Raw genomic sequence first — 12,526 nt, 5'->3', positions numbered from 1 at the left:
TTAATGTTGAACAAATATTAAAGGGTTAAGTAGGGTTCATATAAGATGTTTGAGTAGCACTTCAAAATCTGAATCCGACCCATTTATTTCATCCGGTTGGATATGCATTCGAATTTTGGGTGTCCATGGTGTCAAGGAGTAAAATATGACTCGACACTATCTCCTATTACCCGTGCGGCACGTATGCTTCAAGATCGACGCAAATCGAGCACAAGTAGTATTTCCTTAAATTTGCCAAGTAACCTTGATTATAGACAAACAATCTCTTAGTGTCCGAATCACGTAAGAGACTTAGGGTCTGTTTGATACCTATGAAAATCAGGTTGGAAAAACTATTTTCGTTTACGAAAATCGGTTTTCTGTTGTTTGATTCAACCAAAAGTGTTGGAAAACCAAATTTCTTAAGAAAAAAAGGTTAAAATATTAGGTGAGAAATTTTCCCATCCAAAACATGGGAAAGTGACTTTCTCACCCTCAATGTCGCGCTCTCTCTCCTCCCGTCTCAGACTTTCTCTACTAGCAAGAGTGCTCTACTAGACGACATTATCATTTGGTGGAAAGGAACTCTTCTATTGCTAAAACAACTCTCGCATACAAACTTACAAACACGTTTCTCAAGTCACTCACACTTTGGACTCTCTTGTTTGGATTAGTTCTTGGATGGGGTACAAATGAGGGGTTCACCCTACTTATATTACAAGTCCTTACAATGGACAGGCATGATTGTCTCACATGTGGACGATCCAAGGACAAGGAAGCATGTGGACTCTTCCATATAACTGCTTCTAGAGTACTCCTAGATGCTCCATGAATTTCTCCATAGCAGCTCACAAGTAATGCAATCCGACCTAAGTTCATATACTAACAATTTTAAACGCTTCACCTTGAGAATCCATCTCTAAAATTTTCCACCAAGAAAAGGGATATCACATAAGCCCATAAGTCAGCCCATTGCTTAGATGAAAATTTATGTTCGCGACAATAGGCATGGTCTCAGTTGTCCTTGATGGGGTTCGGCCATTCGGGTTCTCGGTCTTCTTAAACAACCCTAGGCACCGCCAGTCACCAGATTTGTAATTGGCACACATTTTAGAAGCCTAACAAGCAAAATCAGTCTTCTACAGGATGGTAGAACCATCAATTTCCGACTTAGCCACCAGATAGGTTCTCTCCTGCATTCGTGATGGATGTTAAAATAACAGTAAAACAGAAAGGTAGAAGTAATAAATTCCATTGTTTTATTATTTTAATTCAAAATTGTAAAGTAATTCGATAACTGCGAAAAGACAACTACAAAAACAATGATCAATATAACAATTCCATTGTTTTATTATTTACTTCAAAATTGTAACAGTAATTCGATAACTGCGAAAAGACAACTACAAAAGCAACGATCATATAACAATTCCATTGTTATATTATTTACTTCAAAATTGTAACAGTAATTTGATAACAGAGAAAACAGGACTAAAATATCAACAATGAATTTTCTCAATTTGAGAAAGACAGCTTTTACTCTACATGATGCCATGATATTACAAGAAACAAGATGTTCTTCTAGCTTTAAGTAATAATATTCTGTTGGAGCTCGAAATAAGACCTCGTAGGCAGAGAGAGTTTAAGGGTGACCACAAAATCTAACATCTTCGAAACGAAATATATTCTGTTGGAGCTCGAAAGATTGTTTTCTGATACGCCATCCACATCATATGAACATAACATTTGGGTGGGTTTCATTTCCTTTCGTGTCGGAACAAAAATAAGTAGTAATGGTGTAAGACTTGCCTCAGTTGAATATTCAAGTTAGCCTTCATTTTTCTGTGTCCTGGTCATCACTGAAAGCTATGTCAAATATCTGCATGTAATCATCCACGAAGTGAACATCTAGTCCTTCTGTCAAGTTAGCTTCAAGCTCGTCAAAATCTCTTCTGTTAGCTGAAGGGAATATTATAGTCTTCACACCACACCTTTTCGCAGCGATTGTCTTTTCTTTCACCTGTTTTGTCCAATACCAAATAGCATGTGAATCACGAAGGCCGACAGAATTATCTGATTCAGATAGCAAGCTTTACACTCTTATAACGTAACCAGAAACAAATAAAATAGTTGTTTGCTCATTTTAGACATGGATGCTTAAAGCATGTGGCTATTGACTGTAATTCAGTCCTCAAGCAAAACGTTGTATCATGCGGGAACCAATTAAATAGGATTAGTGAACAATTGGGATATTTGAAAGTGAAACTCCACAATTTTGAATTTTCTTCATCTAAGAAAAATTTTGCAAGTACAAGAGACAATGAGCTGCTACATTTTATTAGTATTTAGAATTTTGAAACAGGTATAGAACCAAATTCGAAAAGAGATAAAAAAAAAACGTGAGGTGTTTTTTACTTACCCCGCCAATAGGAAGGATCTTCCCTGTTAAAGTTACTTCACCAGTCATTGCTAGGTCCTTTCTGACAGGCTTCTTCATGGCAAGTGAAAGCATTGATGTGATCATTGAGCATCCAGCGCTTGGTCCATCCTTTGGAGAGGCACCCGCTGGAACATGGAGGTGAATCTTGGTATTGGTGAAGTACAGGGCATCTTGTTCTTTCTCAAGTAATATTGCTCTGGAAACCGTCTGAGCAATTTCGGCACTCTCCTTCATCACATCACCAAGTTGCCCAGTAAGATGGAGTCCTCCTTTTCCCTCACCTTGTTCCACTTGGGTTGTTTCTATATATAGAGCTGAACCACCCATGCAGGTCCAAGCAAGCCCCATAACAACTCCAACTGGTGTCTTCTGGTAGATGCGATCAGCATGGAAAACGGGTTTGCCAACATATTCAGACAGGTTTGACTCACTAATGATTATCTTCTCGGCTGTTTCTCTTGCCTCAGGTTCATCTACGAGTGAATCTTTTACAGCTGCATTAACAAAGGAAAACGAAAATGCAACTATGCTGAAAATCTCGGACTTGATGATACCTGTAAAAGAAGAACTTGATCACCTTCAGATGGGATTTGATCAGCATGTGTTTGTTCTAACTCTGTGTTTGTTTTACTATCCTTCTCTTGTTTGCTAGTAATATCTTCTGGTCCAAATTCAATCTGGGCCTTCTCTTCAACCTCAGTTTGAGTTTTCGCTTTAGACTCGCCATCCATGCCCTTATCCTCCACAACTGGAGATGATTCGTCCGGTACTCCTTGCCTCTCGAGTTGCAAAGCAATCTGTCAAGTGATTAATGGATAAACTTCGTATTAGGATACGCATTTAAGAACTCCTGATAAGTATCCAGCTGGGAAAGCTTGGAGGCTCCACTACCACGATTGTGGGCTATGAAGATGTAAGCTTCCAAACACATTACATCACGACATATCCTCCACAATGGATTGGGTCAAAGCATGGGACTTGGAAACTATTTCCCCTGGACTCTACATTCCAGAGTCCCAGACTAGCCTCCAATTTGCATTATTTACTGACCAATCAATTAACTCAAACTGGAATTGGGGCATTGACAAACCTTGCGGTAAATCTTCTCTATATGCTTTTGTAGATTTCTTACTCCTGCTTCCCGGCAGTAGTTTTCAACCAATCCTAAAATAGCTTCATCCGTGACTTCAACCTGTGACACAGGATTATCGTTTCAATTACACTTCTTTACAAGACACTATGATGTCAATTATAGAACACAACTTACATAATGTATCATTGCCTGGCCCATATTATTGGGTTCCCATGTAACTCATGAGTTACCAGGGAGAGACACTGTAGGCTCTTGCTCGGTCCCAGACAAGTCGAGACGAAGTCTCAGGCTCAACTCCTAAGCGAGAGACCAAGGCACTGCCATGAGATGGAACTTAAAAGGGCTCCCAACTTTCAAAACTTTAACATCAAGCTATTTGGCCTGTGTTCCTTGCAGATTCTACCAGGAATAATATCATTGGTTTAGTTCAAGCACCACATATTCATCTTTTCAATTCATTATATCCGACGCTGCACCCCGACCAAGACTACCCTACCTTTGCTCGACCAAGAACACAAGCACACCAATGAAAAAAATGGTGTACGAATTTTCCTAATAAAACCGTCAGAAAAACTTAGGAAGTATCCTATGCTAAAGCTTTCTCCAAAATAAGAAAGGAAAGGGAGCAACATCTCTTACTTGTTCAGGCTTGATTCCACAGGCTTCACGAGTTGTGTTCTCCAAATAATCCCTCGCAATGTGCATCTTTTCATCAGTTGTATAACCAGTAATACTGATGATCTCCATTCTATCCAGTAGAGGATTTGGTATCATCTCAATAACATTTGCTGTGCACACAAAAAGAACCTACGAAGCAATTGTTACAGAAAGTGTTAAGATAATAAGGGCCATAATAACTTTTTTTAAGTAAGAGCTATATTATCAGTTGTTACATGGGTAAGTTATTTTCTGATAAACCTATTTTCTTAACTGAGTCTAAAGCAAAACTCTCACTTATATTAATTGTGGATAGTATGCAACACGTCAGCCTCTTAGCTCAATCTAGGGTTATGTAAAATATGAGGCCCTTTTGTAGAAGATAGGATCACAACATTCGCTAAGAGAGCACAATCGGTTACATTAGACATTTTGCATTGGTCAATTATATTCGAATGTTTTCTCATCTTTCCTCCACATTGTTGGACTAGTAATGCTCGGAAAATTCAAAAACAATAATGTTAGCCACATAACAGATTTTAGCCAAAAGAGCACAAAGAGGTGCGTAACAAGGTGAGAAACAAAAACGAAGTGCAAGAATTCACCAAAGTACAGCCTTTCTCAATGGGTAAATCCATAAACGCTTTCTTTTGGGATTAAGCACCCACCTTTGATACATCAATTGGAACATCAAGGTAATGGTCTAGAAAATTTGCATTTTGTTCCGGATCAAGAAGCTCTAACAAAGCACTTGCGGGATCCCCACCATGTACATTTCCTACCTGCAATGAGACACAAGTCATCAAACATCCAGGACATCATAGAAACAATAATGTAGAAGCCATTTGAAGTCATTAAGCAAAATAAATTTCTATCTATCAAGTCTCCAACAGGTAAGGGTCATAAATCATACTTACAACATACTTCAAAAGCTAAACTTCAAAGACTTTTTAAAGTCATGAACAAATGAGTATTTCGTGCAAGAAATAAAAACAATTAATAACAAAAAGAGAACCTTGTCAATTTCATCAATTAGAACAAGCGGGTTAGCTGTCCCCACACTTTTCAGGCATTGAACCATCTTTCCTGGCATGGCACCAACATAGGTTCGACGATGCCCCTGTACATAGTTATAAATGAAAAGATGTTCGTAGCTGAGTTGGTAGAGTTGAATGCGAATATAATTGATAGATTTACCCCAGTCTAAAGTATACCTTAATTTCCGCTACATCAACTAAGCCTCCTACAGAAAATCGGTAGAACTTCCTGTTCAGGGCTCGAGCAATTGAACGACCAATGCTAGTTTTACCTACTCCAGGTGGTCCAGAAAGGCAAATGATTTTTCCTGAAAATCAGATTTACACAAAATCAGGCTCTCATGCTCCCACATCAGAGATGGCTGTAAATGACCAGGGGCTTACACCCATGGAAAAGGTATATCTAGAGAACCCAGAACGTGGAGTTAGACAAAGTAAACCAGATCAACCTTATTCTGAATCCAGAACATTTTTAGAACTGGTTTCTCAAAATTATGCACTGACCTTGCTATGAAGTGAACATAATCTATGCAAATAAAATTTCTTACTCCAAGATCTTTCTACTTACCTTGTGAGGTTCCTCTGAGTTTTCCAACAGCTACGAATTCCAGTATCAGCTCTTTAACATCACTTAAACCATAATGGTCTTCGTCCAGTATTGTTTGAGCATGATGGACATCAAAGTTCTCATCGCTACATTTAGATCAAATTAAATAACAATTAAGTCTAATATATCCAAAGGCATGACACTAAGCAAAAGAGTTTAGCATTTAAGACGAACGAAACTAACAAACGCCCTTTAGCTAATTCATGCACACCCTGCGACCAATTTGCCTTTGTGGTATTAGAGAACAGAAAGCCTCTTTGAAGCGAGACGACGTATATTTGATTACTTAAGGCATATGGAACAAGAAAGAGCATTCCAATTATTCAAGCTTGGAATACTCCAAGGTCTATGTTAAGTGGGTCAGTCAACTCGCACCTTTCGAACTTTAGCACACAATCACATATGTAATCTCCATGGTAGAGAACTAGCCCAGTCTATAAACAGAACTAGGATAACAAATTCAATATCGCATTCAACTCTCACGCATCCCTCAACTCCCTTGGGATGGGAAAGCACTGAGTTAGTAACTATCTTAAGCAGTACAAAAATCAATAAATATTATTATATAAGAGGTAACATCTATAAAAGGAAAAAGAAATTTGCGAACTTTTTTGAGTAGCCCTTAATCCTTACTTGGGAAAGCAAATTTATCTAAAATCAGTTTCAGAAAACCAACTCCCTGAGATAAAGCAACATGCAAGTTTACATTTTATGATGTAGAGTAAAATTAGCACCTCAAAATAAGCCTACCTCCATTCTATAGATTTCAAGACAGACCAACCATAGCAATAGGAACTGCTAAATTTATTAGGAAGATATTTTGTCACAGAGGTGAAGGAAATTATTCAAGACCAGTTAAAAGAGTAACCTGTAGTTTCCCCAGGGCAACACGGTGAGCCAATCCAAATAATTACGAGCTATATTAAACTCATGGGAACTGGCTTCTAACACCTGGAGCTTGGTTAGCTCTTCTTCAATGACTTGCCGAACATGTCGTGGGCATCTCTCCTTATTTGGTTCAAGTCTTTCCCTGAATTTTTCTGCAGAAAAAGAAGAGAAAGCATTTACTATATGGAAGTGTGAACCATTTAAACCTACTCAAAATTATGCCAGTTTGAACATCCAATAGAATGTCTAGAATCTACGGTTTAACAAATTGAGATCAATCGTTCAATATTTTGCCTTCAATATCTTTGAGACAGAACGGGACAACTTCTAGCTGTTCCATTCCTGCATGTTAGCAAGGATGGACACCTCTAATTCTCAGTTGAAACTTCAATCATCTGATTGATACTAACCGGAAAGTGCTGTTTTGTCACCATTATCCCAACCAAGCTCCTGCGACAATATAAATGTGGTTAACTTTTTGAAAGGTGCAATGAAGTGATAAAAACAATCCTAAAAGGCTTTAACAAAGTTACTACTGTTCAGATATATTTCCACAGAAGAGTTCCTAAATACTTCCTTAGATGGTGTATGTGTCTACTGATTTAGGCTTTCGACAGATTGCAATAGATGGAGTTCGTCAACTACTTATTCTTAAGTCGGTTTTACTTGTATTCGGCAACAGAACATGTTTTAAGTTTGGATTATTGGCTTACACTTCGTGTCGTGGGTGAGTGTCCAGATAATAGGATCGCCACACATATATCCGGCACGAGTCACGCTTGAAGATTCTAGAGGCTACAGAGTAGGACGTCGGACTCAGCCCCGACTCAGTTAGGTCCAGAGCCCAATCGTAGGCACAAGAAACAAGCTAATAGAGAAACGGACAGTGGTAGACATACCTTGTATATTGCCTTAAGCTGCTCGTTTAACCAGTACCAACGTTGCTCGTCACTCATTATTACTTCCATTTCGTTTGCTATTTGTTCCTAAGACAATCCAAACAAAGAAAATATAAGCTTAAGATAAAAGGGGACATAAACTCAAGTAATTGATTTTAAGTTTAGAAGTAGAATTGATTTAAGTTTAGAAGTGGAACCCCTAAAAGCGATGAACATGCATACCTGTATCTTGGTGATCTCTAACTCTTTCTTTACCAACTTTAAAGTCAGTCTTAAACTTTTATACACCTGAATTACCAATGATATTGGAGTATTTAAATATCTGAATGAACCAGATGAACTGCTTAATAATGACAAAATTTGAAATGTAAATAAAGCTAATGTATCATTGTGGAAGACTACAACTATATTACAAACTATGCTAGGTTTTACAACTAGAAAACATTCTGAAGGCATAACGAAGCATATAAAAGGAAAAGAGAAACAGATGGCAACAACAGGGTTTATTGCACTGATCAAAGATGAGTACAACAAGACTTCAGCATGTATTTGTATCCACAGCTAACCCTAATAGTCTGGTCAATTGTAGGAGTCCTTATTGGCTTAAAAGGTTAAACCGTTATGAAACCTTAGCTGCTGTCCCACTCCCAAAACCTACAATCGACACTCCCTATAAGCCCTAATATGGCTTCCTCAATATCCCTTTGGAACCCAGCCCATTCGGCTGCCCATGGTATCCCCTACATCAGAAGCTGATTTGATGTTGAACTTGGAGAGAATGACAAATACACGTTCTTGTAACAAAAATAGGGATAACATATAAGTTCCATGAATTTATCAGACCACATAAAGAAATTAATGAAATAGGTACGCGTATAACTTCTAACAAGAATTGAGCAATCAGAATATGAACAACAGTTCAGATTGCAGACTTATTACCTCAATAATGAAGATTTAAATATCTAGATGTATTATAATTAAATAGAGATTGGTGTACTTAGGAGTTCTTACATCAAATTCTTCAAGCACTTCTTGGCATCGCAACTTATTACCTCCAGAGATTGCAGCTCCAAAATCAGCCAACCTAGGATTATTGAAATCGCCAACAGGCTAAGACATATCATGAGCAGATTAGCACCACTGCAGATAACATTTCCAGTACTTTCTAGTAATAACCTCACTTGGATGGTTGGGCAACAGCTTTAAAAGTATCTCACCGTACTATATGTCTGAAGACTCTCAACATGATCTCTCCAGAGAGAACTACCCTTCAAGACATCCTTTAGGGTTGAAATAAGTTCAGCAGATGTTGCCTTTATAACATTATCATCCTTATCATATGGTTTATCCTGTGAAAGAAAGAAAATAGAAGTGGAGAAAGCACATAGAAGCATCCTGTAAATAAGTCTAACATGAGGAAGCACATAGAAGTGGAGAAAGGTGAAAAAAAATAGATACCTTGAGATGATCAACTTTCACTGTAAGGGGGTCTTCGCTCACCTTAAGAAATAAATTATAAAGTTTAAATTAATTTCACAAACTATCATAGAGATCCTTAATACAAGCAATAGTAGATGTACCATAAGATCAAACCTACTTATTATTCTTACTAACCTTAAGTCTGAATGCTTTTACATTATATATTAAATAAATATAAGAGATACTTTTTAGTTTTTACACAATGAAATGGCAAGTTAGACAGATAGTTCCAGCATGACATCAAATCCAGCTTACCATCTCAGTTATTCGAAGCCGCCGATGACCAATAAGTACCACATGTTCATGCCAGAAACTGGTTATCTGGTTTGGGGTTATCTGGTTTGCAAGTTGAAATAAAACCATCATTAGAAATGATGGTAAAACTGTAGTCTGTAACCTAGTCAATGCTTTTTGCATTTTGCCTTCGATGTTGCGTCGACAAAGTAAAGTAAGATATTTGAATTTCAGATAATCAAGAGTACCTGGGCCAAAGTACCAACTGCATGAAGTCGGTTGTATAGATCTTTCCCTTTGAGATCAGTTCCTGCCTCATCTTTGAGAAGAAAAGCACCTGCATATGGGGCATGCCTTTTACGGCTCTCCTTTAAAGCTTCTGCTAGTTTAGGGTCCTGGAAAGAAAGACTTAACCACTGCTTATGTTTAACAAATAACGAGCACCAAAGGGAAAGGGAAGAAAAAGAAACTAAATTAAAAGGGTGGACTCTGAAGAAGTGTGGATAAACTGATAAAGCAAAAGTAGTATGAAAAAAACGTTGAGTCTAATCATAGGAAGCCCTTCTTATCTTAGATATTATCTTCGGAAGCAAGTTAGCGATTTTCGGTATAATTTGAATCTTTTTACGGAGTTACTATTATATATTCATTCAAGTATGATATGTTTTGATCAAAACAAAAAATACCTTCACATCTACTGGCATGTAAAAACCTGGAAATAATGGTCTCTGTTTCAAAGGTACTACAATAACCTGATACAAAAGCACAGAAATAAGAAATCGATTAGAAGATAAACTGGTAAAAAGAATGCAAGTTAACGATAAATGGAGCATTATAAGGATCTCTTCTTCTGCAGATTTAATGTGATACAAAAAATTCATTCACAAATTAAATAGTTGAGGGTTATTATGGTGTAAATTTAATGTCTAAGGTTAATCTCTTCTTAAAGCCCATCATATACGATCAATCCTAAATATTAATATTAAATAGAATGTTCTTTGAAAAATGAGTCGAAGACAAAAATGATGGTTGTTCTACTGATGATTGACAAGAAAGCAAGAAACTAGGGAGTTCATTAATCACAGCACTCGAACACATTATATGTTTTTCAAATTGATGGTACTTTTCTTTTTCTCATTTCAAGAAACATTGACAAGATTACAAATTTAACATATGGTTCATTCATAACTTCATTTCCCAAATTGATTTATGTCAATAAGATTGAAAGCCGACAAATTCAATGATACCTCATTTTTAAATCTTGGTCATTTCTGAATTCGAATTCAAGAATGAAGAATTCATCTTTAATTAGGTATGACCAATTCTTTAACAATTTCTTTTTGAACTTTCTTGAAAAGATTAGCCAAATCAAAATTTACAACAAATATTGAGAGAAAGTAGAACTATTGGGAGTACCTTGAGATGATCCTCAAGTCTTGGAGTCGTTGAAACGATAGCTGGAGAAGAAGAAGATGACTTTGAATCAACTCCCTCTACACTCTCTGTCACGGTTGCAGATTCCACAACTTTGGCGACTTCTGCTTCTTTTCCTTCTACTTCACCTTCCGTCATGGTTTCAGATTCCACAACTTTGGCTACTTCTGGTTCTCCTTCTACCTCACCTTCCGTCATGGTTGCAGATTCCACAACTTTGCCGACTTCTGCTTCTTTTTCTTCTACTTCACCTTCTGTCATGGTTTCAGATTCCACAACTTTGGCTACTTTTGCTTCTTCTTCTACTTCACCTTCTGTCATGGTTTGGGATTCCACAACTTTGGCGACTTCTGCTTCTTCTACCTCACCTTCTGTCATTGTTTCAGATTCCGAGCAAAAGAATGATCTTGTATGAAAATTAGGGTTTCTTGCATTTGTGTCTTTTAAATGACGAAACAATCGAAGTACAAGGAGTTTTGGATTCTCCTCTAAATGAAGATAATTCCGAAGTGAAGATAATTCTCCTCTAAACGAAGATAATTCTCCTTTAAATGAATGAAAGAATCGTAGAAATTTATAGGGTTTTAGTTATATGTTGTAGCTAAAGTTTTATATTTTTCTTATCAAGAAGAAGAAGAATAGTGAGAACCGCCATTGGAGAAGGAAATAAAAATAGAATAGAAAAGGAGGGATTTTCATTTTCTGAATGGCCAAGGGTTTGGGGCCTCCACTTTTAGTTCCGGGGCACGTAATCAACTAGAGATGACCCTACTTTACTGGAAGCACGTATCAAATAGACCCTAAAATATGCTACAATTGGTCCTAAGGACCGTTAAGGCCATCCTAAAGGGGTCGAAAGTCCATCTACTGTACCAAAGGTGGTGAACTGAGTCATTTTCTTTAGTACTCGTTAATCTTCTTTAGATAAACCTCGTAGTGTTTGTTAATCTTCTTTAGATAAACCAACTATCAGTTAAACATACAAACTTCTTTATCAACTCATCATGACACATAATTACGTGAGTGTATGTGCGTACAGCATTGAAGGGGAGGAATTTCTGGTCTTTTTTAGTAGCAGTGGTAATAAAAGAATGTTATGTGTAATATTGTTATCTACATAAATAATTTATTTTAGTGTGGTAATTTTCGGTTTGGTTGAGGCATAAGAGGTCCTTGATCAAATCTCTTCACTTACATTGTTGGTGTTTTTGTTTTGGAATTGGAAGGGTGGGCAATCCACCTCTAAACGATGCTTACCATGTTTCTATGAGTTAGGTTGGTTTTCGCTTACAATAAAGAGTGAAAAATCTTTTGTTCTTCTTCCTTTGTTTAATTTTTTTATTTATCTACAGGTGTTTTTTTTTTGTTGAAACCCTTGGGTTGCTTGTTTTTTTAATATCCTGTTGTCTTTGTTAATTAACATTGTAATTTTTCGAATTTTCAATTAATTTAAATGCTTCTAAGTAATATAATTTTAAATAAAATTGTAGTTCTTTTTTTTTTGCTAAACAAATTTTTTATTCATTAGTTGAAGATATGCCTTGTGCTCGACTACTTGGACATTTTAATATTTCTAAAATTTATTTTCGCTCTTTAAATTAAATAGAATTAGGCACAAGCATCGTTATATAATTTTTTTTGGTGTTAAAAAAACAAGCAAAAAATTTTCTTTCCTCAAAAACTAAAAATATTTTTTAATCTGCTCTTCAAATCCCTCAACAATTACAATTCTATTGCAACTTTGCTTCGACCCATATTATAGGGTTGGTCTTCCAAGCAAAG

General features: G+C 36.7%; 1 protein-coding gene across 6 annotated transcripts; it reads right to left on the bottom strand.

Annotated features, from left to right (window-relative positions):
• Positions 1-1,302: 1,302 nt before the first annotated feature.
• LOC147564220 (lon protease homolog, mitochondrial-like) lies at positions 1,303-11,522 on the bottom strand. Of its 6 annotated transcripts, none has more exons than XR_015226305.1 (21): positions 10,727-11,522; positions 9,997-10,062; positions 9,559-9,705; positions 9,332-9,412; positions 9,056-9,097; positions 8,815-8,946; positions 8,609-8,707; positions 7,820-7,885; positions 7,598-7,684; positions 7,109-7,148; positions 6,679-6,850; positions 5,772-5,896; positions 5,381-5,511; positions 5,182-5,286; positions 4,835-4,948; positions 4,149-4,316; positions 3,507-3,608; positions 2,947-3,213; positions 2,396-2,889; positions 1,427-1,996; positions 1,303-1,337 (listed from the first exon to the last, which is right to left on the bottom strand). XR_015226305.1 is itself a non-coding variant. In XM_086644480.1 (20 exons), exons 1-20 carry the CDS (start codon positions 11,120-11,122, stop codon positions 1,811-1,813), a joined length of 2,973 nt encoding a protein of 990 aa, XP_086500606.1. In that variant the 5' UTR covers positions 11,123-11,522; the 3' UTR covers positions 1,398-1,810. The 6 variants fall into 6 exon arrangements, 1 of the variants encoding a protein (XP_086500606.1); XR_015226315.1 differs by having other exon boundaries at positions 2,396-2,910; positions 2,971-3,213; XR_015226316.1 differs by lacking the exon at positions 1,303-1,337 and having other exon boundaries at positions 1,398-1,996; positions 2,396-2,910; positions 2,971-3,213; positions 10,727-10,932; positions 10,996-11,514.
• Positions 11,523-12,526: the final 1,004 nt, after the last annotated feature.

This window comes from Eschscholzia californica, unplaced genomic scaffold, assembly GCF_041429995.1.
Source record: "Eschscholzia californica isolate CP2 unplaced genomic scaffold, dmEscCali1.0.p SCAF_1, whole genome shotgun sequence".
Taxonomy (NCBI): Eukaryota; Viridiplantae; Streptophyta; class Magnoliopsida; order Ranunculales; family Papaveraceae; genus Eschscholzia; species Eschscholzia californica.
This window is presented reverse-complemented; position numbering and strand designations above follow the sequence as displayed.